At 40.9% G+C, this 27,238-nt stretch overlaps 1 protein-coding gene across 1 annotated transcript in view; it reads right to left on the bottom strand.

The window, feature by feature from the left end:
* Window positions 1-4,542: 4,542 nt before the first annotated feature.
* The window catches only part of gucy1b1 (guanylate cyclase 1 soluble subunit beta 1), a 36,370-nt gene continuing 13,674 nt past the window's right edge, over window positions 4,543-27,238 (bottom strand). The window contains exons 10-13 of the mRNA XM_064925989.1: window positions 22,324-22,561; window positions 13,660-13,800; window positions 6,337-6,491; window positions 4,543-6,094 (exon numbers count right to left, since the gene is read on the bottom strand). Of these exons, the coding sequence (XP_064782061.1) occupies window positions 5,962-6,094; window positions 6,337-6,491; window positions 13,660-13,800; window positions 22,324-22,561 (667 nt within the window). The 3' untranslated portion in view covers window positions 4,543-5,961. The remainder of the gene's footprint in view (window positions 6,095-6,336; window positions 6,492-13,659; window positions 13,801-22,323; window positions 22,562-27,238) is intronic.

Here is a 27,238-nt window from a genome sequence, read left to right as displayed (position 1 = left end):
GACGCCGAGTGAGGGGCCTACAGTACCTCGTGGACTGAGAGGGGTACTGTCCGGAGGAGAGGTGCTGGGTACCGGTGGGGGACATTTTGGACCCCTCACTACTGAGGGGTTTCCACCGCCTCCACCCGGATCGCCCATGATCGCTGCGGGAGATGCGCACTGCGGGGGGGTTACTGTCACGACTCCCACCGAAGGTGGCTCTCCTGCCTGTTCGGGCGGTGCTCGCCGTCGCCGGTCTACTAGCCGCCACAATCCCTTTTTCCTTTTCTGTTCGTTTGGTCTTATTAGTTGGGTCCTGCGTATGGACCGGTCAGTTGATGCGCCTTGTGGTTTTAGCGTGATCGTTTTTTCCGGTAATAAAATATACATTTATTCGAACCCTCTGCTGTCTGTGCCTGACTCCAAACCCACTGTCCCACTGTCCCACTGGACTCTGACACATGTCATACACTCAATCCTGTTGAAACAGATAACCTCATTGGGGTCATAACATTCATGCACCGATAACCACAGTTTAGCTACCTCCGATAAGTGGTTATCATACTGAAATATAACCCACAGACATTGACCTCAATGAAAATCATTTTTAGACTTTGTCCCCCCAGAGTGGACCAATGTGAAATGTGGCCCTCTGGCACATGTCTTATATGAGACAATAAAGATTTTAAAAAACATTCACCATGAACTTCTTGCCTTTTGATCATGCATAGATAGCGCTGCCTATTTTTTATTTTGTCTATGGACATCAAATTATTTTCCACACCAGTTCTTTGTGGCAGACTGAGTGCACCATAAGAAGTGCATTTGCTATTCTCCTATAGGACAGTAAAGATGTCAGGATAAGGATAGTTATGTGTTAGGGACTGGTTCATATCGGTGGCCTTGGATCTTAACCATTGCCTCTCTCTTGCCTAGCTTTATTTTTTTTACATTTTTTTATTGAACCTGTATTTAACTAGGCAAGTCAGTTAATAAGAACAAATTCTTATTTACAATGACGGCCTACCCCGGCCAAACCCGGGTGACCCTGGGCCAATTGTGCACCGCACTATGGGACACCCAATCACGGCCAGATATAATCATCTGCATCTCTGATAAAGTTTGGTTCTATGAAAGACTTTAATCTTAATCTTCCCACTACTTGACCTAAAAATGACGACCTTTGTAGATGTCAGTTAATATTGCACAGGGATAGTGTAAGCTCTAACAGATAACGTATTGTGAAATCTTTAATGTCTTATAGGAGAAAAGCAGATTATATTTTCTGTTAAGATTCCCTCAATTTAGGTGGTCTGCCACAGAAAAAGCCAATGGGGACATAATCTGACGTGTAGGAGAACACTAGCTGTAATGAATGGATTGGCGTTTGTGTGGCACTGGGTTTCTTTGTTTCTACTGTGTATTTCTACAAATCTGTGTAGCTTTCTTTACAATGGAAATATAGGTTAATAGATAGAAAAATGATTCCCTATCTAGCACCATTTCAATGTTGTATGCTACCTACAGTATGTCAAGTTCTTTTTCACTGAAGAGTTGAACCATATTCACCATGGCACACACAGATTTATTCCAGAAGTCTCGAAATGAATGAATGAATGAGTACTGTGCAGTGTGCAGACATGACACAACTGCCATCATAAGAGGTCCTTCTGGACACCATTTTCCATTAGCAAACTTCACATGGTCTATACACACACCTCAAAGAAGCTGTCTTTGGCAGATGCCTTTCTATTTTAGTTGTAGTAATGTAATCAATCAAGGGAGCATTACTCAACAATGTAGATGTGGGAGGTTAATCATTAACAGCATTATACTCAGTAGGGGTGATAGGCATCAATATGGAAAGGCTATATCGATATCTGTAAAAAATAAATGATAATGATATTGATATCAAGCATCCAATTGCATTTAAGCCCGGCACATCAAAAAGCTCAGAAGATTGGCCAAGAGTTCACCACGTAGGCTAACCTTTAATGAAACAAGCCATACTAGCAAGAACAGTGTGCTGGTTTTTATTTTCTTTGAAGTTATCACATTATTCCCATGAAAAACCTGCATCGAGGCTTTTTTAACAACATTCCTAAAATAATTATACTTCAATTATACTGAATGTTTGTAAAGATGATAAAACTGCACATCTGGTGTAAAACATTTTACTCTTTTTTTTAACATTTAATTTAGTTGCTTATTGAGATATTACAGCTACAGGAGATGGTGAATGAAGAAAATACTAAAGCCGCTATTCAATTCAATGGTGTTTTTTAGACAACACGCAATTTGAAGGTAATTTCCGATTTAGCCAATATCTGCAGAATTGACCGTGAGTGTGGTCTCTGCAAACACGGGAGCATTGCCTTTAAAGGGTTAATTGTCAACAAGGCATGAACGGATTGAATCATGACCTGAGTTACATTATAAAAGTATAATGTCTGACATCTTATTTGGAATTCGGGCCTGCCATCTTGATGTGCATTCTCTAAAGAAGAGAACGTAAACCTGCTAGGCAAAGCAATATGACTGAGACTGAGAGAGCACTCAGGCTCTCTTTGCTTGCTGATACCTGTTGTCTAACATTACATTATTTTAAAATGTATTACATTAAATGTTTTCCTCATCAATCTACACATGATATCCTATAATAACAAAGTGAAATAAGTTTTTTTTTTGCAAGAAAAAAATAAATATCTTATATTCATAAGTATTCAGACCCCTTTGCTATGAGACTCGAAATTGAGCTCTGGCGCATCCTGTTTCCACTGATCATCCTTGAGATGTTTCTACAACTTGATTGGCGTCCACCTGTGGTAATTTCAAGTGATTGGACAGGATTTGGAAAGGGACATACCTGCCAATATAATATCCCACAGTTGACAGTGCATGTCAGAGCAAAAACCAAGCCATGAGATCGAAAGAATTGTCTGTAGAGCTCCGAGACAGGATTGTGTTAAGGCACAGATCTGTAGAAGGGTACCAAAAAATGTCTGCAGCATTGAAGGTCCCCAAGAACACAGTGTCCGCCATCATTCTTAAATGGAAGAAGTTTGAAACCACCAAGACTCCGCCCGGCAAAACTGAGCAATCGGGGGAGAAGGGCCTTTGTCAGGGAGTTGACACTGACAGAGATTCAGAGTTCCTCTGTGGAGATGGAAGATCCTTCCAGAATGACAAACATCTCTGCAGCACTCAATCAATTAGGCCTTTATGGTAGAGTGGCCAGACGGAAGCCAATCCTCAGTAAAAGGCACATGATAGCCCGCTTGGAGTTTGACAAAAGGCACCCAAAGGACTCTCAGACCATGAGAAACAAGATTCTATTTGGCCTGAATGCCAATTGTCACATCTGGAGGAAACCTGGCACCATCCATACGGTGAAGCATATTGGTGGCAGCATCATGCTGTGGGGATGTGTTTCAGTGGCAGGGACTGGGAGACTAGTCAGGATTGTGCAAAGTGAAGAGAGATCCTTGATGAAAACCTGCTCCAGAGCACTCAGGACCTTAGACTGTGGTGAAGGTTTACCTTCCAACAGGACATTGATTCTAAGCACACAGCCAAGACAATGCAGGAGTGGCTCTGGGACAAGTCTCTAAATGTCCTTGAGTGGCCCAGCTAGAGCCCGGACTTGAACCCGATCAAACATACTTGGAGAGACCTGAAAATAGCTGTGAAGCGACGCTCCCCATCCAACCTGAGAGTTTGAGAGGATCTGCAGAGAAGAATGGGAAAACCCCCCAAATACAGGTGTGCCAAGCTTGTAGCATCATACCCAAGAATTGAGACTGTAATCGCTGCCAAAGGTGCTTCAACAAAGTACTGAATAAAGGGTCTGAATACTTATGTAAATGTACTATTTCTGTTTTTAATTTGCAAACATTTCTAAAAAACCATACCCGCTATAACATCTGCAGAATATGTGTACGCGAACAATAACATTTTATTTGATTTATTTTATAGGACATGGCAAGTTTAAATTTATTTTGTTTTCTAGTTGATTATGTACCTGAGTTTTAATTTTTATTGATGTGTGTAGATATCTAAATGATGTGTACCTCAATACTAGGATAGAAAGACAATCAAATCATTCAGGATCATTAGGGAGGGTGGGTGGTAGGGTAAGACACATGGTGCTAAACATTTCCCTCCTTTTTTGTGATCTGTGGACTCGGCTGATATGTCAGTCAGTTTCAACAGTTCTACAACTGGCCACTTGAGGGCGCATTAACCAAGGATGATTTCCTCTGCTTCTGCAAGGTTGACTATTTCAGTTGCAAACAGTGACTGTTCAAAATGCATGAACTGTTTTCTAATTCCTCTGCTCACTTGGTACAGTATTGTATAGTAGAATTACCTCTTGCCTCACTTACTCCTTGACAGTCCATTCCTTTTCAAATATTTGATACATTTCTCCTATTATTGTCCCAACTATCTAGCCTGGTGGAAGCAGCTCGATCTCTGCTGGTTCCACCAGCCTACGAACAATCCCCATTACATGCCAGCATGGAAATAAGTAATAAAAAACTAACAAATAAATAATACCACAGCTCTGGTAGCCTCTTTTTATTCAACAAAAATCATCAATGAAACAAACAGTGAATTAATTTATGTAAAAACAATAGTCTTTTCCTTCACAATAGCATGCCACATTGTGAGGCACTTGCACATGAACAAGTTTTTTTGGGTGAGTGCAGTTTAAAATAAATGTCACACTTACAGAACAACATATTGGCAGTGTTAGGGAAGCTACTCTGACAATATAATTTATCAAGCTACCAATTACTTCACACTGGAAGAAGTTAAGCTATACTAAATCTACCCTTAAGAAAAATATAGTTTACTTAACTAAAGTCACTTTGAAAAAGTAGTCCTCTACATCCAAATCGTGAAAATTATGAAATGTAAATCTGACATGTCATAGTCTACAAATTGCAAGAATAGATCAGGTTGGGGTCATATGTTAACAGACTATGTAATTTAGCCTATTAAACACAAAAACAATGTTTCAAGTGAGAATTAGGCAGGTCTGAGGTCGGGAAAAAAAGGAAATGATTGCCTACATCACCCATATTTTTTTTTCTTTTTGCAAAAAGAGTAGTGTTTAGTTCCAGTAGTTAGCTACACCACTACATGGCAAAGAAAGTAATTAACTAATGACAACACTACCTAGATTTGAATGTAGTTCAACTACCACCAAGATACTGCATAATTTAGTTAATTTACTAGATGAACTACATGTAGTTCACTACTACACAACACTGCTTATTGGTGTTAATATGTATTTGGACAGTTAAGTGAAATTTTAATGTGTTTATTAATACATTATACCAAAAGTTCAGTATCTCCTACAGAATATGGAATTCACAGTTTAGATTACGATTTGGCCTATATGTATACCACAAAGAAAAATAACAAAGAAAATCAGTGCACAGATACAACATTAGTGAATAAATACATAGAATACAGAATACCTTGAGGGTAAAATACTACTTTAAATGCTGGAATGGATAGATAAAGAAAATACATGACGTTGTATTACAGTACGTGCCAGTACCTACAGTATATCCATAAAAAATATGTTCTTCATCTTCATCATACTAACTTAAACTTTTAATCTACCTTTGTCACTTGTAACAAACATATATACTAGCAATAAGAATAACTGTTGGTGAAGGAGAGAACAAGGTATATTTCTAGACGTTAAAATTGTCTTCAGATACAGCAGGTTCTTGAAACTGACAAGTGACCCAGTGAGCAAAACTGGTCAGGCATGAGTTATGCTCCAGTTTTATGTTGATTGTAAAAATGTTTTTTTTTAACTTATCTTTTTAGCGGCCAGAAAAGGACATCTTCTCTTGGTTCTAATTTGGTTATCTGACGTCTCTTCAACCCGTAAAACCAAATTAGAACCCAAAAATTACACTTTTATGCATTTTTCCGGCTGGGGAAAGGGAAATACTTTTGTGATCAAACATCGCTTTCAGTACTTTTGCGAGACAGAAAGTACACATTCATGGGCTCCTTCTTGCCTTTCATGGTGATGGGTCCTCGGTACTCCAAATGAAACTGAGGGTCAGCATTCTCTGCTGACTGCAAACACCTGAAATCAAAGGTATTTCCCACATTTTCACACATTTCAACAATATGTTGTTTCCAAAGGCTGCTTCAAAATAAGTTATTTTTTCTCCCTTTAGCCCAACCCCCAAGACACACACATACAGAAGGGTTGAAGGACAGGGTCAGCAACAGTAATATACCATGCCATGCACGATCTTACAAAGAATGGATGAGCACTTCACAGCAATGTCTCATTCATCTAAATAACGGCATATTTATCCTTACCTGTAAGTATATTCTGAAATGTTGATTTTTCCCTTCTCTCCTGTGGTTTCTGTACGGCTGGTGAGGTTGACAGTATTTCCAAACAGGCAGTAGCGGGGCATCCTTTGACCTATGACCCCAGTTACCACCTCTCCTGTGTGGATCCCAATGGTTATCTATTGAGAGTAGAGGATTGTCAAGAAAACTGTGTCACAGTCGAGTAAGTAACACATATGTACATGCCTCCCCATTGGAGACCGGGGTTTGATCCCCATTTCAAACCTACCTGCCTGTGTCCCAGCACCTGTTTTATGTCTGTCTAATAAAGCATGAAACATACTAAAGGTGGAGCGGGATTACACTCGGTTTTAAAAAACTTTTCTTTAATCCCTCGATTCCCACAATACTGGCACATGCTGAACAATGTGCATGAACCTATTGACTTCATCAAGCTGTTTGGACTTTTCAGTGTCTGATCACCTGCCATGTAATAACCCAGTATATACAGTGGGGCAAAAAAGTATTTAGTCAGCCACCAATTGTGCAAGTTCTCCCACTTAAAAATATGAGAGAGGCCTGTGATTTTCATCATAGGAACACTTCAACTATGACAGACAAAATGAAGAAAAAAAATCCAGAAAATCACATTGTAGGATATTTTATTAATTTATTTGCAAATATGGTGGAAAATAAGTATTTGGTCACCTACAAACAAGCAAGATTTCTGTCTCACACAGACCTGTAACTTCTTCTTTAAGAGGCTCCTCTGTCCTCCACACGTTACCTGTATTAATGGCACCTGTATGAACGTGTTATCAGTATAAAATACACCTGTCCACAACTTCAAACAGTCACACTCCAAACTCCACTATGGCCAAGACCAAAGAGCTGTCAAAGGACACCAGAAACAAAATTGTAGACCTGCACCAGGCTGGGAAGACTGAATCTGCAACAGGTAAGCAGCTTGGATTGAAGAAATCAACTGTGGGAGCAATTATTAGGAAATGGAAGACATACAAAACCACTGATAATCTCCCTTGATCTGGGGCTCCACGCAAGATCTCACCCATGGGGTCAAAATGATCACAAGAACGGTGAGCAAAAATCCCAGAACCACACGGGAGGACATAGTGAATGACCTGCAGAGAGCTGGGACCAAAGTAACAAAGCCTACCATCAGCAAGGGCATTGAAGATGAAACGTGGCTGGGTCTTTCAGCATGACAATGATCCCAAACACACCGCCCGGGCAACGAAGGAGTGGCTTCTAAGAAGAATTTCAAGGTCCTGGAGTGGCCGAGCCAGTCTCCAGATCTCAATCCCATAGAAAATCTTTGGAGGGAGTTGAAAGTCCGTGTTGCCCAGCAACAGCCCCAAAACATCACTGCTCTAGAGGAGATCTGCATGGAGGAATGGGCCAAAATACCAGCAACAGTGTGTGAAAACCTTGTGAAGACTTACAGAAAACGTTTGACCTCTGTCATTGCCAACAAAGGGTATATAACAAAGTATTGAGATAAACTTTTGTTATTGACCAAATACTTATTTTCCACCATAATTTGCAAATAAATTCATTAAAAATCCTACAATGTGATTTTCTGGATTTTTTTTTCTCATTTTGTCTGTCATAGTTGAAGTGTACGTATGATGAAAATTACAGGCCTCTCTTGTCTTTTTAAGTGGAAGAACTTGCACAATTGGTGGCTGACTTAATACTTTTTTGCCCCACTGTATCAGATAATTCACACAACATTCCTATCATCATAACTTCCATATAGCTAACCATTTTGGAACCAACTGTCTATAGTAAATGTACTGTTTACATAACACCCACCATGACGTTTACATCTTTGTAACCAAATGTTAAGCCAACGTTAAACAATAGACATGGTTGATGATTTGTGTTCCACAAAGTCATGGATAAACACCAGAGACAAGATAACTAGTCATTGGTCATGGAATGTTTAACAATGTATCTGCTGCAGTGTTGTTGTTTATAACATCTCTGCAATGTGTCTAAATGTGAGCATGGTTGAAACAACTGCGAACATGTTTTTGGAACATGAGTTTGGAGGTGTTACAAGGTCAAGGTTTCTCAGGATCTCTACAGTTCTTTACAGCTCTATGGGACTCAGGGCTGCGTTTGCCCGACCTCCAGGGGGCCCTCAACTGATGAGGTCATATGCTATCTGGGGGGGGGGGGGCAACCTCCAGGCGGTTCACAACCTACGTGTTCATAATATTCTGTCTGCAGTGGCCCCATCCTCCTGGGGAGCAATGAAACCTACGTTTTCAAATACTATCTAGGGGGCCCCCAACCCTGTGTGCCCATTAGGTAATCCGGCCCTGAGGGACTGTGCCAATAGAATTAGGAATTGAGTGTACCAGTCAAATTGCCATGGTCTGAGTATGTTAGTATATTTATATGACTGTGCCAGCCCCTTCCACCCCTTATTGCATGAGGATCCATTTCATTTGACAAATAAGAAGTCTTTACACTGTTTAAATGTGGCACTGGCTCTGTGTGCCTTGTTAAATGAGGTCATGAAAAGAGAGAACATGATAGATGAAGAATGTTATAACGGTTTGTTTTTGGGGAAATTGCTACGGGCGAGCAGTGTTTTGCAGTATGCAGTCATTTTTGGACTCTCAATTTCCTGTTTATAGTAGACATACCTTCAATATCTGGTGCCATGATTGGAACTGTTACACTGGCGTAAATACAGGTGATTTGTTTACATATGCCTACATAATGTAATGATGGTATTTGTCATTTAAAACTATGTGTAACGGATGTGAAACTGCTAGCTAGTTAGCGGCGGTGCGAGCTAAATAGTGTTTCAATCGGTGATGTCACTTGCTCTGAGACCTTGAAGTAGTGGTTCCCCTTGCTCTGCAAGGGCTGCAGCTTTTGTGGAGCGATGGGTAACGATGCTTCGTGGGTGACTGTTGTTGATGTGTGCAGAGGGTCCCTGTTTCGCTCCCGGGTATGGGCGAGGGGATGGTCTAAAGTTATACTGTTACATATGTGTAAGGTGAAAGAAAGCGCACGTAAAATGAGATGAAATATTTAGACTCTAAATGAAATAACAAATCCATAAACATTCCATTGAATGTAGCAGATCCTATATTTGGGTCTCTTACGGGTTCAGGACCTTCAGTGCTCGAACAGTGAGAACAGAACACAAGCGGAACACTAAATGTTTAGGATAACGTGGAATGGGGACCTATTTTTTTTATACCTTGGGCAGTGAGATGATTGGAGGTTGTTTCTACTGCCAAACTGGGATCCTCTCCACCCCATGCCATGTGTCTGATAAACAATGTTTTGTTAGCCAGATGTGATTTTCCAATGCCAAGTCTCCAAGAGTCACTGATACAATAACAAACTCAATCCGTCAGTTAAACAAAAAGTCTGCTGTTTAACATCCAAGTTACAGCTCTTACAATGTCTTATGTGGACAGTGGCTTTTTTAAAGAAGAGTTTATAAATACTTTATGCTAAAAAATACTTAGGGTTAAAGCGACGAAAACAAATCATTCACTAATTTCTGAGACGGGACGATAAAAAAGAGATTACTAAATAAGAGTCAGTACTGTATATCGCAATACTCTTATAATTTGTTTAATGTAATATGATACATATTTCATGAATGAAATATGCTTACGATTATAATTTCCTGGGTTTATGATTTATGATATTTATTTATTTTTATTTCACCTTTATTTAACCAGGTAGGCAAGTTGAGAACAAGTTCTCATTTACAACTGCAATCTGGCCAAGATAAAGCTCATAAAGCTCAAATATCAAGTATATTGCATCATATCCTTACTATTTACCTATCTCACTTTCTTATTAATAGGACTAACAAAACCAAACATAGATATTCATCTACAAATTTGCACATCTCCACATTACAACTGTAGCCCTGACAACTGTAGCTTGTTTCGGCCTGCTCTAGTGGTTGCTTCACACAATCTCGCGCTAGCCTGCCAAGTCAGTGAGTCAGTTGAATGAGTTGAACTGAAAACTGAAGAGAAAAGCACCAGATAAACAAATTTAGGATATGAAACACCAAGTTAAGCGGAGTGTAATGATATAATTGTTATTTTTTATAATGTTAGTTTAATTAATGTATAAAAGACCATTAGCATAGAAGCTAATATCAGCTAAAGTTAGTGCCAGTCAAGATAGCCTGTCATAGTCATGGCGACAATAAATGTTCAAAACAGAGTGTAAACAAAGGGAAACATTGTATTTTGTGGTTAGGAATATGTTGAGAATTACATGATGAAAATGTATTTATAAGTTATGATATTTGATACCATTATAAATATATTTTTGTTGTACAGCACAAATATCATACCACCCACAAAATGCTAACCTCCCCTGTTATTATAATGGTAAGAGGTTAACATGTTTTGGGGGTATGATATTGTGCATCTGTAACTTTCTCACTCATCATTATTCACGATTCATTCAGGACTATCCGTAGTCATGGTAGCATCCATATTAATGCAAAGTGTTTAGAAACCTATTCTATTCTTATTTTACAATTAAAAGTGACTCCAAAATGACTACATTATTTACCATTAATTTCTATGGAGCACAAAATGGATTATCAAATTGATTATCAATTGCGATACGGTTCTAGAAACACAAGGCCCTTTACTTTCATATCACATCAAAATAATTTAACCGGCTTTATCACAGGTACAGTCAACAGTATTTTTCAGTGACAACATGTTTCTGGTGGCCCTCTTCCATTACACACAGGTGTTCAGAGCATGCTAGATAGCTAATGAGCACAGGTGGTCCCTCTGTCTTCCGTAAACACGCGCTGTAACATGGAGATGTGGCTGTGTGGGAACACTAGCTCTAGCAGGGTGTGTATCAATTAAACCTTTACTTTAAAAAAAAAATTATTTCTCGCTGATACGAAAGATGAGGTCCTTATGCTTCCAAAACCGTACCGCAAGTGATCCATGTTAATGTTCAGACCGAGCATCTTAACAAAACTCCCCCGTACAGAAGACGCCCTCGTCCAATTACTCTTATGTGTAATGTAATGGAACAGATGAACAATGTGGAACAAAGGGTAATGTAGGATATGTACAAGTAAGTATCCCATATTAGGTACTACTACTTGGATAGATAGGAGGCAGAGTTTGCAAACAAAGGTAAGATACTGCATACGGTATGTTTGCAAGTCATTACAAGTCATTACTTGGCAGTGATTGTGCCACCCAAAGACACATTGTATCACACACTGTGAACAAACTGTACCTGGAGCACCCTTTCTTCTCATAGGCAGTACTCAAATGTGTTGGACTTGTTGCTGTCATGTTGCTGAGTTGTGTCCCGATACTCTTCCCTTCGCCCGAAGTGTGCACTTGCATACTCCCAAAATGAGGAGTTGGCAAGTGCACACCATAAGAGAATTGGGATGTGGCCCTCATGTGCTCTCTCAAACACCTATACGCCTATTCCTGTAACTTAGGGCTACAGCAATGTTACAATGAGGGAATTTGATTAAACTGGCCCGGATGGGCGGAGATTGCACCAGGAGAAAAGTGATCGTTTGGAAAACCAGGTTGCCTCCCAGGTGCAACCTGGTGGAGTAATAATTTGAATGTGAAGTAATAATTTAAGATTCAGAGTGTTCACATGCAAAGTGTTGTTTGCTCTTGGTAAAAAAAAAGAAAAAGTACTTGATCTGCCTTCCCAAGTAGAATGATTAAAATTCTAACATACAGTGCTTTCGGAAAGTATTCAGACCCCTTGACTTTTTCAAAATTTTTGTTACATTACTCCCGTAATATAAAATTGTTTAAATAAAAAATCCTCAGCAATCTACACACAATACAGGACAAAGCAAAAACAGTTTTTTACACATTTTTACAAACGTTTTCATTTGAGTCCACCTGTGGTAATTTCAATTGATTGGACATTATTTGGAAAGGCACACACCTGCCTACATTGGGTCCCACAGTTGACAGTGCATGACAGTGCAAAAACCAAGCCATGAGGTCGAAGGAATTGTCTGTAGAGCTCTGAGACAGGATTGAAGGGTACCAAAAAATGTCTGCAGCATTGAAGGTCCTCAAGAACACAGTGACCTCTATCATTCTTAAATGGAAAAAGTTTGGAACCACTAAGACTTTTCCTAGAGCTAACCGCCTGGCAATTGGGGGAGAAGGGCCTTGGTCAGGGAGGTGACCAAGAACCCAATGGTCACTCTGACAGAGGTCTAGAGTTCCTCTGTGGAGATGGGAGAAACTTTCAGAAGGACAATCATCTCTGCACCCTTTATGGTAGAGTGGCCAGACGGAAGCCACTCCTCAGTAAAAGGCACATGACAGCCCGCTTGGAGTTTGACAAAAGGTACCTAAAGACTCTCAGACCATGAGAAACAAGATTCTCTGGTCTGATGAAACTCTTTGGCCTAAATTTCAAGAATGACGTCTGGAGGAAACCTGGCACCATCCCTACGGTGAAGCATGGTGGTGGCAACATCATGCTGTGGGGATGTTTTTCAGCAGCAGGGACTGGGAGTCAGGATCAAGACAAAGATGAACAGAGCAGAGAGATTCTTGATGAAAACCTGCTCCAGAGCGCTCAGGCCCTCAGATTGGGATGAAGGTTCACCTTCCAACAGGACATCAACCCTAAGCACACAGCCAAGACAATGTATGAGTGGCTTTGTGACAAGTGTCTGAATGTCCTTGAGTGGCCCAGCCAAGAGCCCGGACAAGAACCCGATCAAACATACCTGGAGAGACCTGAAAATAGCTATGCAGCAACGCTCCCCATCCACCCTGACAGAGCTGGAGAGGATCTGCAGAGAAGACTACAGGTGTGCCAAGCTTGTACCGTCATACCCAAGAAGACTCGAGGTTGTAATCGCTGCCAAAGTACTGAGTAAAAGGTCTGAATACTTATGTAAATGTGATATTTTTTTATATTTGTTTATAAATTAGAAAACATTTCTAAAAACCTGTTTTTAATCAACTTTAGAATAAGGCTGTAACCTAGCAAAATTTGGAAAAAGTCAAGCGGTCTGAATACTTTCCGAAACACTGTATACTGAAATAACTGCAATTTTTCAGACACCTCAATAGATGTGAACAAATTGGTCCCCCCAAAAATGTGTCCCTCAGTTGAATTTCAAAATCCCCATGTGGCCCTCGAGCCAAAATTATTGCCCACCCCTCGTCTAGCACTTTGTTGTTTCTGGACAAGGCTGCTGATATGGTTCAGCCAGCACTAGCATTTCACGTTTGCTCCATTTCTCAATTGATTTTGGTCAAAATGTTGGAAAAAATAAACATATCCCATCCTCACCTGTACTGGATCTTCATCCACTTTGACCTGTCCAGCAATCTCCATCATGTCCAGGGCCAGGTGGCAGATAGATTGAGCGTGGTGGGTACATGGTTCTGGCAGCCCACTGACCGTCATGTACTTATCACCCACTGTCTCCACCTATAGAAAGAGAGACATTTTGGTTACTAGGCATAACGTTATATCAGAAAATGCTGTGAGATGTAAGTGGTTAAATGTGAAAAGGACGTGAAGTCTAGAAAACACTGTCATTTTTAACACTATTCTTTTTGACACTTTTATATCACTTACTGTTTCCACCGAAAGGTAGAGAGAGCTATTTCTGTTACTATGCAGAATCTTATAACACACAATATTTTTTCCCCTTAATGTAAATCCTTATGATTGAAAAGGATCTTTGGATTTCAGTGGTTCATCAAACTAGAAAGTGCAACTTGAGGTCACAAATAGAGGTCGACCGATTAATCGGAATGTGTGCCTTTCCAAACTAGGCAAGTCAGTTAAGAACACATTCTTATTTTCAATAACGGCCTAGGAACGGTGGGTTAACTGCCTCGTTCAGGGGCAGAATGACAGATTTTCACCCTGTCAGCTCGGGGGATTCAATCTTGAAACCTTACAGTTAACTAGTCCAACGCTCTAACCACCTGCCTCTCATTGCACTCCACGAGGAGACTGCCTGTTACGCGAATGCAGTAAGTCAAGGTAAGTTGCTAGCTAGAATTAAACTTATCTTATAAAAAATCATTCAATCAATCATAATCACTAGTTAACTACACATGTTTGATGATATTACTAGTTTATCTAGTGTGTCCTGCGTTGCATATAATTGATGCGGTGCGTATCGTTGCTCCAATGTGTACCTAACCATGAACATCAATGCCTTTCTTAAAATCAATACACAGAAGTATATATTTTTAAACATGCATATTTAGCTAAAAGAAATCCAGGTTAGCAGGCAATATTAATCAGGTGAAATTGTGTCACTTCTCTTGCGTTCATTGCACGCAGTCAGTGTATATGCAACAGTTTGGGCCGCCTAATTTGCCAGAATTTTACGTAATTATGACATAACATTGAAGGTTGTGCAATGTAACCGGAATATTTAGACTAATGGATGCCACCCCTTAGATAAAATAAGGAACGGTTCCGTATTTCACTGAAAGAATAAACGTCTTGTTTTCGAGATGATAGTTTCCGTATTCGACCATATTAATGCCCTAAGGCTCATATTTCTGTGTGTTATTATGTTATAACTAAGTCTATGATTTGATAGAACAGTCTGACTGAGCGGCTGTAGGCAGCAGCAGGCTCGTAAGCATCCATTCAAACAGCACATTCGTGCGTTTTGCCAGCAGCTCTTCGTTGTGCGTCAAGCATTGTTTATGACTTCAAGCCTATCAACTTCCGAGATTAGGCTCGTGTAACCGATGTGAAATGGCTAGCTAGTTAGAGGGGTGCGCGCTAATAGCGTTTCAAACGTCACTCGCTCTGAGAATTGGGGTAGTTGTTCCCCTTACTCTGCATGGGTAACGCTGCTTCGAGGGTGGCTGTTGTCGATGTTTTCCTTGTTCGATGCCAGGTAGAAGCGAGGAGAGGAACGGAAGATATACTGTCACACTGACAATACTAAAGTGCCTATAAGAACATCCAATAGTCAAAGGTATATGAAATACAAATTGTATAGAGAGAAATAGTCCTATACTGTAATTCCTATAATAACTACAACCTAAAAATTCTTACCTGAGAATATTGAAGACTCATGTTAAAAGGAACCACCAGCTTTCATATGTTCTCATGTTCTGAGCAAGGAGCAAGGAACTTAAACGTCAGCTTTCTTACATGGCACATAATGCACTTTTACTTTCTTCTCCAACACTTTGTTTTTGCATTATTTAAACCAAATTGAACATGTTTCATTATTTATTTGAGGCTAAATTGATTTTATTGATGTATTATATTAAGTTAAAATAACTGTTCATTCAGTATTTGTCATGTTCTGACCTTAGTTTGTTTTGTCTTTGTTTTAGTATGGTCAGCGCGTGAGTTGGCGTGGGCAGTCTATGTTTGTTTTTCTATGTTGGTGTTCGGCCTAGTATGGTTCTCAATCAGAGGCAGGTGTCATTAGTTGTCTCTGTTTGAGAATCATACTTTTTCCACCTGGGTTTCCAGGGTGTTTATTTTCTGTTCAGTGTTTTTCCAGCACCATTCAGGACTGTTCATTTGTTATTTAATTTATTGTTTTAGTGTTCAATTACTTTATTAAAGAATATGGACACTTACCACGCTGCACCTTGGTCCTCACCTCCTTCCACCTACGACGACGATCGTTACAGTATTATTGTAATTGTCAATATTACAAATAAATAAATTAAAAAATTAAAAACGGCCGATTAATCGGTATCGGCTTTTTTGGTCCTCCAAAAATCGGTATCGGCGTTGAAAAATCATAATCGGTCGACCTCTGGTCACAGACCATCAAATAACCTGGGATATACAGGTAAATGCCAAAATAAAGAAACCACTTGATTAAATGAGTGAAAGTATATTGAAAGTAGGTGCCTCCACATACAGTGGGGAGAACAAGTATTTGATACTTGATTTTTATGTCATGCAATAAAATGCAATTTAATTACTTACAAATCATACAATGTGAATTTCTGCATTTTTGTTTTAGATTCTGTCTCTCACAGTTGAAGTGTACCTATGATAAACATTACAGACCTCTACATGCTTTGTAAGTAGGAAAACCTGCAAAATCGGCAGTGTATCAAATGAATGTTTGGTTTGTTAAATGTGATACACCGTGTGTAACGTTTACACCGCTACTTGAGTCATCCATCTCTGCTCTCTCTCTCTCTCCACACCACATACCACACAGACCTAGACCCACCCCCTGTCACTCAAGAAGCGCATTTGTTGTTGCTTGACCACGAGACACTTCCGTTTAGTCTGCATGGTCAATGCAGCACATGTAACACCACAAGACACTTCCGTTTAGTCTGCATGGTCAATGCAGCACATGCAACAATGTTGATGACAACAATGTTGTTTCCAATTTGATCTTAATATAAATCCACAAGCGTTCTATAATTACAATACTAGTTTGTGTTTCTTACTTCTGCACACAGCTAGTTTGTATTATTTTAGCAAGTTAAGCCAAATCGTGTTAGCCACTAATGCTAATCGCTAGTTAGCTGGCTCGCTAGTTGACTGGCTAGCTAACTAGCTAATAAAAATACTGAGTCAGAGCAAGCGTAGCTAGCTAATTCAGCCTGAATCAGCCTGGAGGCCTAAATCAGCATGTTGTTTGTGCAACAGTATCTTCATTGAAATAATTTAGAATATATGCGTTGCCACCCTAGGGTCACGCACCACTCACAAATTTTTAACTTATTTTTAATCAAAAACATAAAATACCGTCAAATACTGTCAAAAATTTGGAAAATACCATGATATGATATTTTGTCCATATTGCCCAGCCCTAAGCGGGAGGCCCCGGTTCACAACTGAGCAAGAGGACAAGTACATTAGTGTCTAGTTCTACATGTCTAGTTCACAAGTCCTCAAATGGCAGCTTCATTAAATAGTACACGTCGCAAAACACCAACACCAAGGTATTCCTCTTGTCCAGATGGGATAGGGCAGTGTGCAGAGTGATGGCGATTGCATCGTCTGTGGATCTATTGGGGCGGCAAGCAAATTGAAGTGGGTCTAGGGTGGCAGGTAAGGTAGAGGTGATATGATCCTTGACTAGTCTCTCATAGAACTTCATGAGGACAGAGGTGAGTACTAGGGGGCAATAGTCATTTAGTTCAGTTACCTTTGCTTTCTTGGGTACAGGGAAAATGATGGCCATCTTGAAGCATGTGGGGACAGCATACTGGGATAGGGAAATTGAATATGCCCGTAAGCACACCAGCCAGATGGTCTGCGCATGCTCTGAGGACGCGGCTAGGGATGCCATCTGGACAGCCTTGCTAGGGTTAACATGTTTAACTCACGTCGGCCACGGAGAAGGAAAGCCCACAGTCCATGGTAACGGGCTGCGTCAGTGGCACTGTGTTATCCTCAAAGCGGGTGAAGATGATGTTTAGCTCATCTGGAAGCAAGACGGCGGTGTCGGCGGTGGCTGGTTTTCATTTTGTAGTGCGTGAATGTCTGTAGAGCCTGCCACATACGTCTCATGTCCGAGCCGAGCTTAATGAATAACAACACTGTTGGTGGTTCGCACTTCCAGTTTCGCGTGAATGCTGCCATCTATCCACGATTTCTGGTTAAGGTAGGTTTTAATAATCACAGTGGGTATGACATCTCCTATACACTTCCTGATAAAGTCAGTCACCTTTTCAGTGTATTCATCTAAATTATTTTCGCAAGCTACCAGGAACATGTCCCACTCCACGTGATCAAAACAATCCTGAAACGTGGATTCCAATTGGTCAGACCATCGTTGAATAGTCCTTAGCACGGGTACTTCCTGTTTGAGTTTCTGCCTATAGGAAGGGAGGAGCAAAATGGAGTCGTGGTCAGATTTGCCAAAGGGAGGGCAGGGGAGGGCCTTGTAAGCATCCCGGAAGTTTTATTAGCAGTGGTTGAGTGTTTTACCTGCCCTCCAGTCAATATGTTGACAGAACTTCGGAAGCCTAGTCCTCAAATTTGCTTTGTTAAAACCCCCAGCTACAATAAATGCAGCCTCAGGATATATGCTTTCCAGTTCGCATAAAGTCCAGTGAAGTTATTTTAAGGGCTGTCGTGGTATCGACTTGAGGGGGGATATAAACGGCCGTGGCTATGACCAAGGAGAATTCTCTTAGGAGAAAATACGGTCAGCATTTGATTGTGAGGTATTCTAGGTCGGGTGAACAAAAGGACTTGAGTTCCTGTATGTTACTACAATTACACCATGAGTCGTTAATCAGGAAACACACACCTCCGCACTTCTGCTTCCACTTCTGCTTCCATTCTGTAACTGTTTTAAAATCACCGTTGGCCTCATGGTGAAATCCTGGAGAGGTTAAGAAGGATGCCTGTATTTTTGTAGTGACTGGGTGTATTAATACACCATCCAATGTATAATTAATAACTTCACCATGCTCAAACGAATATTCAATGTCTGCTTTTTTTTACCCATCTACCAATAGGTGCTCTTATTTGCAAGGCATTGGAAAACCTCCCTGGTCTTTGTGGTTGAATCTGTGTCTGAAATTCACTGCTCGACTGAGGGACCTTACAGATAATTGTATGTGTGGGGTACAGAGATGTTAAGCAAAATTATTCACAAAGAGTGAGTCCATGCAACATAAGAACATTTTTATTCCTGAACTTATTTAGACTTGCCATAGCAAAAGAGTTATTGACTCAAGATATTTCAGCTTTTCATTTTTTATTAATTTGTCAAAAGTTTGAAAAGAAAATTACACTTTTAAATTATAGGGTATAGGCCAGTGACAAGAAACCCTCACTTTAATCCATTTTACATTCAGGCTGTGACACAACAAAATGTGGAAAAAGTAAAGGGGTGTGAATAATTTCTAAAGGCACTGTATATATCTCAATCCAATTGAACACTTATGGGAGATTCTGGAGTGGCGCCTGAGACAGCGTTTTCCACCACCATCAAAAGATGGAATTTCTCATGGAAGAATGGTGTCACATCCCTCCAATAGAGTTCCAGACACTTGTAGAATCTATGCCAAAGCGCATTGAAGCTGTTCTGGCGACTAGTGGCGGCCCAACGCCCTATTGAGACACTTTATGTTGGTGTTTCCTTATTTTGGCAGTTACCTGTATGTTAGTGGGTATTTGTGTTAAAAGGATGTGAGGTGTTTAAAATAATACTACACTCATTATTGTAATCTTTTAGTAAGTCCACTGTTAATACAATCCTCAAGTGTGCATGTCAATAGTCAGGTGTTCAAGATAAAGCACAGTACAGAGCAAAAACTGTCATGATAGTGCAATTTACAGTAGTATTTCTTTAAGACACTACCCTTTTGGGCTCATCTAGCCCAACTCAGACCCCTTCAGGAGCAGACCGTGATAATGGCAGTTCTTTTAACTTCAGGCAAATGCCCTGCAGTTGAAACATCTCGACACAAACACTTAAACACTTACGTCAGCTTATAGACATTCAAGGCTCTTCGGGGGCCAGATAACAACTTGGACCACCTAGTCATTGAGGTTGGTAGCGTAAATATTACTTATTTTGGTGACCCAGTGCTGAAGTCCTTCCCTTGGATGTAGTAAGGTTTGTTTGACTTCTTAAAGTGCATTCTTGTCTGAAAGCCTAAAGTGCCCAGTGACGACGACTATAACATTTTGCTCAAAAACAAAATGGGGTTTTAAAGTGAAGTTTACCCAGTGAGGCTTTTGAGTAGAGAAACATTCAAATGAATCAATTCTACAGTACATCACACTTGTGTGACAATACGACATTCGAAAAAGGTTGAATTGGTGCTACTATTAAAGGAGAAATCTGCAGTTTGAACAAAAACACACAGCCACTGATTTGGTAAACAGCTGAGGGATGGGGCTGGAGAAATGTAACCACTCTCACACTCATGGACAGAGCTATGGATACAAGGACTGACTGTCCATTATAGCAACATTATAGTTTTAACCATGTTTTAAGGCTATACAGTATTTTTTAACATTAACATTGTTTACAGACAAAGGTAATAAAACAAGCTTATATTTTGGATTCTGATGGGGTACGACAGTTGAACTAAGCTCCTGAGGAATCTGTAAGTAAAATTATTCAAGAATCAATGGGTATATACCATTAAAATAGAAAGTCTATAAATGGATGCAACAACTGCAGATTGCCCTGTTTAGTTGAGAAAATACTGTATACCACAGATTCCGATTAATCTCAACCAACCATTCTGCAACATAAACTGAAGCTTAAAATGGACTTGATTTACATAATGAAAGCATATCTTTAATCTAAATGTTTATAGAACATTCTATTTTTCATACAGCCTGGCTTTTATACTGTACATTGATTACACTGATTAGTATCTAAAAGTAATTTAACCCTTAGCCTACAATTTCCACGCCGCCATGGAAATTGAATTAACATAAAACAATCTCCATCAAAATCCTGTTTTTTGCATGGGCTTGCGCCTCAATCCACTGCATCCGCTAATATCACTCTTCTGCATCTGCGGTGAAAGGTGGAAGAGCTAGATGGTGTTTGTAAGACCATGAGACATCCCAAAAATCCGTATTCTCACGAAAACATTTGTAGCATTAGAATGGTTTGGGCTACACACTAATATGAAAGCTGAGACTCTCACGAACACGATGTTGTTCTCTAGGACGCAAGACTCGTCTGAAGGTCCCCGGTACCCGTTGAAACAAATTATGGAAGTATACAGTGAGCACCATCATTAATCGGACAGTTACCATTTTTTTGCAGACTTCAAGCAGTCATTGCATGCAAAGGATATGCGACAAATATTAACGATGATTACTTTATTCTACATTATGTTACTGTCCAATGTTTTTTGATGCCCGAAAATGGGGGGGACTATGGACAAAAGTTTATATAATTTCTAAACGGTTTATCCGATATGTATGAAAATAGCCTCAAATTAAAGTGGACAGTCAGCACTTCACCCTCAAACTGCTAGAGAACAGAACCAAAATAACAAAAAATGGTAATTGTCCAATGAATTATGGTGCTCACTGTATATGGAGACAGTTTAGTGCCTAAAATAAGGGGATAAATACATGTAATTTTATTTTATATAATTTCCTGATCTTTCAAATATAGGACAGACACTTCAGAACAAACTTCCTTTTGCTTTTTTTGTGGGACTATCTGTTGCTCCATATAGTGAATCTGTTATTCAAAGAGTCCCCCCCCCCCCGGCTTAGTCAGGGCTTAGAGTAGAGGGTTACAAGATTTTTATAGGCGGTACATATCAGAAGATATGTTTTACATAAAGCCAATTGGTATAATGCTGTATAAATGTTTTACATAAGCATGTTATAAGTCCTCATAATGTCTTATACCTGTTGGCTTTCAGTAGTGTGTTGTCCAATTAATTTATGTGAGGGTAGCGAAAGGTCAAGCACCTAGTGACAAAATTAGCCTAAGCTAAGTAAAGGATAAACAACTCGGGGCTATGCGTTGTATGGAAAATAATGAACGACATGGAAGGTGTGTTCCACGACGCACTAGCGGAGTGGAACTGACCTTCCACTGACCTTCCACGGACCTTCCACAATATTATCCAGAGAATGCATAGAGCCCAGAGTTGATTATGTCTATAATTTAACACATTTGCCACAAGTAATGTGTTCAGTTGGAGGTAGAAATGTGTTCAACATCCACTGAGGTAGCTAGCAAGTTTACCATATATAGCTACACTAGTTGCCAGGGTAACCAAACATAGTTACTAATTTAGCTAACCAAACCATCAGTCCTAGCTTGCTATTATGAAAATTGAATTCAACTATAGCCATTGAATTCTACCGCGCAAATATATTGTGCGTTATAGGGAAATAATGCTCTAGAATGCCCTTCAAGCCAATCAGAAAGGAGTATTCAACTAACAATGCCATGGTATAAGGTGTGATAATGGTGCAATGCATTCAATGTGTCAATGTTTCAATTTTATCTGTAAATAAAAATAAGAAAATATCCCTTCAAACCTTGTACACGTAGGGGTTCTTTCTCGAGTCGGTCAGGATGTCAAATCGGGTGTAGACGTCGTTGAGCAGGTTGACTATCTTGATGGCACCCTCAGCTGATGCGTGTTTGCTGCAGAAGGCGTTGAATCCCACAATGCCGCTGAAGAGTATGGTCACATTGTCGTAGCGTTTGGCAGGGACTGGACGCTTGTGGCGCAACTCATTGGCCACCGATGGTGGCAGGACTGAGTAGAGCAATCTAAAGAGAAGTGAAAAGAAAACATCTCGTAGAGATTATTGTTTTTATTCCCCCCCAAAATTCCCCTGTAATACTGATTGTGGTCCTTTATGGCTCAGTTGGTAGAGTATGGTGCTTGCAATGCCAGGATTGTTGGTTCGATTCAAGGGGGCTCCCATAGGTACATGTATACACAACTGTAAGTCGCTTGGATAAAAGTGTCTGCTAAATTGCATATACACTGAGTGTACAAAACATTATGAGCACCTGCATTTCCATGACATAGACTGACCAGGTGATAGCTATGATCCCTTATTGATGTCACCTGTTAAATCCACTTCAATCAGTGTAGATGAAGGGGAGGATACAGGTTCAAGAATGATTCTTGTATTTGTGACATTCATAATGGGAAAGACAAAAGAGTGTCTTTGAATGAGGTATGGTAGGCGCACCGGTTTGTGTCAAGAACAGTAACGCTACTGGGTTGTTCACGCTCAACAGTTTCCTGTGTGTATCAAGAATGGTCCACCACCCAAGGACATCCAGCCAACTTGACACCACTATGGGAAGCATTGGAGTCAACATGGACAGACCAGCTGGCTGTAGTGTTTACTGACATATTCAATCTCTCCCTATCCCAGTCTGCTGTCCCCACTTGCTTCAATGAGAGCCTAGTTAAGGATCATGTCACCTCCACCCTACCCGACACCCTAGACCCATTTGCATACCACCCCAATAAATCCAAGGATGATGCAATCGCCATCACGCTGCACACTGCCCTATCCCATCTGGACAAGAGGAGTAGCTATGTAAGAATGCTGTTCATTGACTATAGCTCAGCCTTCAATGCCATAGTACCCTCCAAGCTCATCATTAAGCTAGGGGTCCGGGGCTGAACCCTGCCCTGTGCTACTGGGTCCTGGACTTCCTGATGTACTGCTCCCAGATGGTGAAGGTAGGCAACAACACCTCCACTATGCTGATCCTCAACATCGTGGCCCCACAATGGTGTGTGCTCAGCCTCCTCCTGTACTCCCTGTTCACCCAAGACTGAGTGGCCACGCACGCCTCCAACTCAATCATCAAGTTTGTAGGCGACACAACAGTGGTAGGCCTGATTACCAACAAAGACGAGACACCCTACAGGGAGGAGGTGAGGGCCCTGGCAGAACGGTGCCAGGAAAATAACCTCTCCTTCAATGTCAACAAAATAAAGGAACTGATTGTGGACTTCAGGAGAAAGCAGAAGGAGCACGTCCCCATCCATGTAGACAGGGCCGCAGCGGAGAAGGTGATAAGCTTAAAGTCCCTCGGCATACACATCACTGACAATCTGAAATGGTCCACCCACATAGAGTGCGGTGAAGAAGGTGCAACAAAGCCTCTTCAACCTCAGGAAGCTGAAGATATTTGGCTTGGCCCCTAAGACCCTCACAAACTTTTACAGATGCACCTTGAGAGCATCCTGTCGGGCTGTATCACTCCCTGGTTCGGCAATTGCACTGTCCGCAACCGCAGGGATCTCCAGAGGATAGTGAGGTCTGCCCAGCGGATTACCCGAGGCACGATGCCTACCCTCCAGGACATCTACAGCAAACGGTGTCACAAGAAGGCCAAGAAGATCATCAAGGAGCTCAGCCACCCGAGCCATGGCCAGTTAACCTGAAAGGTCACTCAGAAAGGAAGAAGCCACTGCTCCAAAACTACAATATAAAAGCCAGTTTGCAACTACACATGGGGACAAAGAATGTACTTTTTGGAGAAATGTCCTCTGTTCTGATGAAACAAAAATAGAACCGTATGGCCATAATGACCATCGTTATGTTTGGAGGAAAAAGGAGGAGGCTTGCAAGCCGAAGACACCATCCCAACCGTGAAGCATGGGGGTGGCAGCATCATGTTGTGGGGGTGCTTTGCTGCAGGAGGGACTGGTGCACTTCACAAAATAGATGGCATCATGAAGAAGTAAAATTATGGGGATATATTGAAGCAACATCTCAAGACATCAGTCACGAAGTTAAAGCTTGGTTGCAAATGGATCTCCAAATGGACAATGACCCCAAGCATACTTCCAAAGTTGTGGCAAAATCGCTTAAGGACAACAAAGTCAAGGTATTGGAGTGGCCATTACAAAGCACTGACCTCAATCTCATAGAAAATGTGTGGGCAGAACTGAAAAAGTTTGTGCGAGCAAGGAGGCCTACAAACCGGACTCAGTTACACCAGCTCTGTCAGGAAGAATGGGCCAAAATTCACACAACTGTCACGACCGTCGTATGAATAATTAGACCAAGGCACAGCGTGAGTAGAGTTCCACATTTTAATGATAGTGAAACTTCCAAAACAAGAGAACCCCGAGGGCTCTCTATGGTCAGGGCGTGACAACAACTTATTGTGGGAAGCTTGTGGAAGGCTACCTGAAACGTTTGACCCAAGTTAAACAATTTAAAGGCAATGCTACCAAATACTAATTGAGTGTATGTAAACTTCTGACGCACTGGGAATGTGATGAAAGAAATAAAAGCTGAAAGAAATCATTATCTCTACTATTATTCTGATATTTCACATTCTTCAAATAAAGTGGTAATCGTAACTGACCTAAGACAGGTCATTTTACTAGGATTAAATTTTAGGAATTGGCTAAGGTGTATGTAAACTTCCGACTTCAACTGTATATACTGTATTCTACTCTATTCAGGCCATCCTATTCAACTATTGCTGTACATATACCTTTATATCCTTTTTTATGTATTTCACCTTGATTTAACCAGGTAGGCTAGTTGAGAACAAGTTCTCATTTACAACTGTGACCTGGCCAAGATAAAGAAAAGCAGTGCGACAAAAACAACAACACAGAGTTACACATAAACAAATGTACAGTCAATAACACAATAGAAAAATCTATGTACAGTGTGTACAAATGTAGAAGAGTAGGGAGGTAAGGCAATAAATAGGCCATAGAGGCAAAATAATTACAATTCAGCAATTACCACTGGAGTGATAGATGTGCAGATGAGGATGTGCAAGTAGAGATATTGGGGTGCAAAAGAGCAAAGGAATAAGTAACAATATGGGGATGAGGTAGTGCTATTTACAGATTGGCTGTGTACAGGTACAGTAATCGGTAAGCTGCTCTGACAGCTGATGCTTCAAGTTTCAGAGGGAGATATAAGACTCCAGCTTCAGTGATTTTTGCAATTCGTTTTAGTCATTGGCACTAGAGAACTGGAAGGAAAGACGGCCAAAGGAAGTGTTGCCTTTGGGGATGACAAGTGAAATTTACATCCTTGAGCCGCGGCTACGGGTGGGTGTTGCTATGGTGACCAGTGAGCTGAGATAGGGCATTACCTTGCAAAGACTTATAGATAACCTGGAGCCAGTGGGTTTGGCGACAGATAGGTAGTGACGGCCAGCCAACGAGAGCATACAGGTCGCAGTGGTGGGTAGTATATGGGGCTTTGGTGACAAACCGGATGGCACTGTGACTGACTAAATCCAGTTTGCTAATTAGAGTGTTGGAGGCTATTTTGTAAATGACATCGCCGAAGTCAAGGATCGGCAGGATAGTCAGTGTTACGAGGGTATGTTTGGAAGCATGAGTGAAGGAGGCTTTGTGTGAAATAGGAGGCCGATTCTAGATTTCATTTTGGATTGGAGATGCTTAATGTGAGTCTGGAAGAAGGAGAGTTTACAGTCTAACCAGACACCTAGGTATTTGTAGTTGTCCACATATTCTAAGTCAGAACCGTCCAGAGTAGTGATGCTAGTCTGGCGGGAGGTTGCGGGCAGCAATCGGTTGAAGAGCATGCCTTAGTTTTACTAGAATTTAAAAGCAGTTGGAGGCCACGGAAGGAGTATTGTATGGCATTGAAGCTCGTTTGGAGGTTTGTTAGCACAGTGTCCAAAGAAGGGCCAGATGTATACAGAATGGTGTCGTCTGCATAGGAGGTGGATCAGAGAATCACCAGCAGCAAGAGCGATATCATTGATATATACAGAGAAAAGAGTCGGCCCAAGAATTGAACCCTGGGGCACCCCCATAGAGACTGCCAGAGGTCCGGACAACAGGCGAGGCAGTCATTTGAGAAGCCAAGGCTATTGAGTCTGCCGATAAGAATGCGGTGATAAACAGAGTCGAAAGCCTTGGCCAGGTCGATGAAGACGGCTGCACAGTATTGTCTTTTATCGATGGCGGTTATGATATCGTTTAGGACCTTGAGCGTGGCTGAGGTGCACCCATAACCAGCTCGGAAACCAGATTGCATAGTGGAGAAGGTACGGTGGGATTCAAAGTGGTTGGTGATCTGTTTGTTAACTTGGTTTTCAAAGATTTTAGGAAGGCAGGGCAGGATGAATATAGGTCTATAACAGTTTGGGTCTAGTGTCTCCCCCTTTGAAGAGGGGGATGACCACGGCAGCTTTCCAATCTTTGGGGATCTCAGACGATATGAAAGAGAGGTTGAACAGGCTAGTAATAAGGGTTGCAACAATTTTGGTGGATAATTTTAGAAAGAGAGGGTCCAGATTGTATTCTTCAGATATACTACAAATCCTATTCATCCTAATACATATCCTATCCATATACTGTCCATAATGTCTATACATCCCATCTCTCACACACACACACACACACACACACACACACACACACACACACACACACACACACACACACACACACACACACACACACACACA

This window comes from Oncorhynchus masou, chromosome 20, assembly GCF_036934945.1.
Source record: "Oncorhynchus masou masou isolate Uvic2021 chromosome 20, UVic_Omas_1.1, whole genome shotgun sequence".
In the NCBI taxonomy this organism is placed as follows: domain Eukaryota; kingdom Metazoa; phylum Chordata; class Actinopteri; order Salmoniformes; family Salmonidae; genus Oncorhynchus; species Oncorhynchus masou.
Note: the sequence above shows the minus strand (reverse complement) of the source record. Positions and strands in the feature narration are given on the sequence as shown.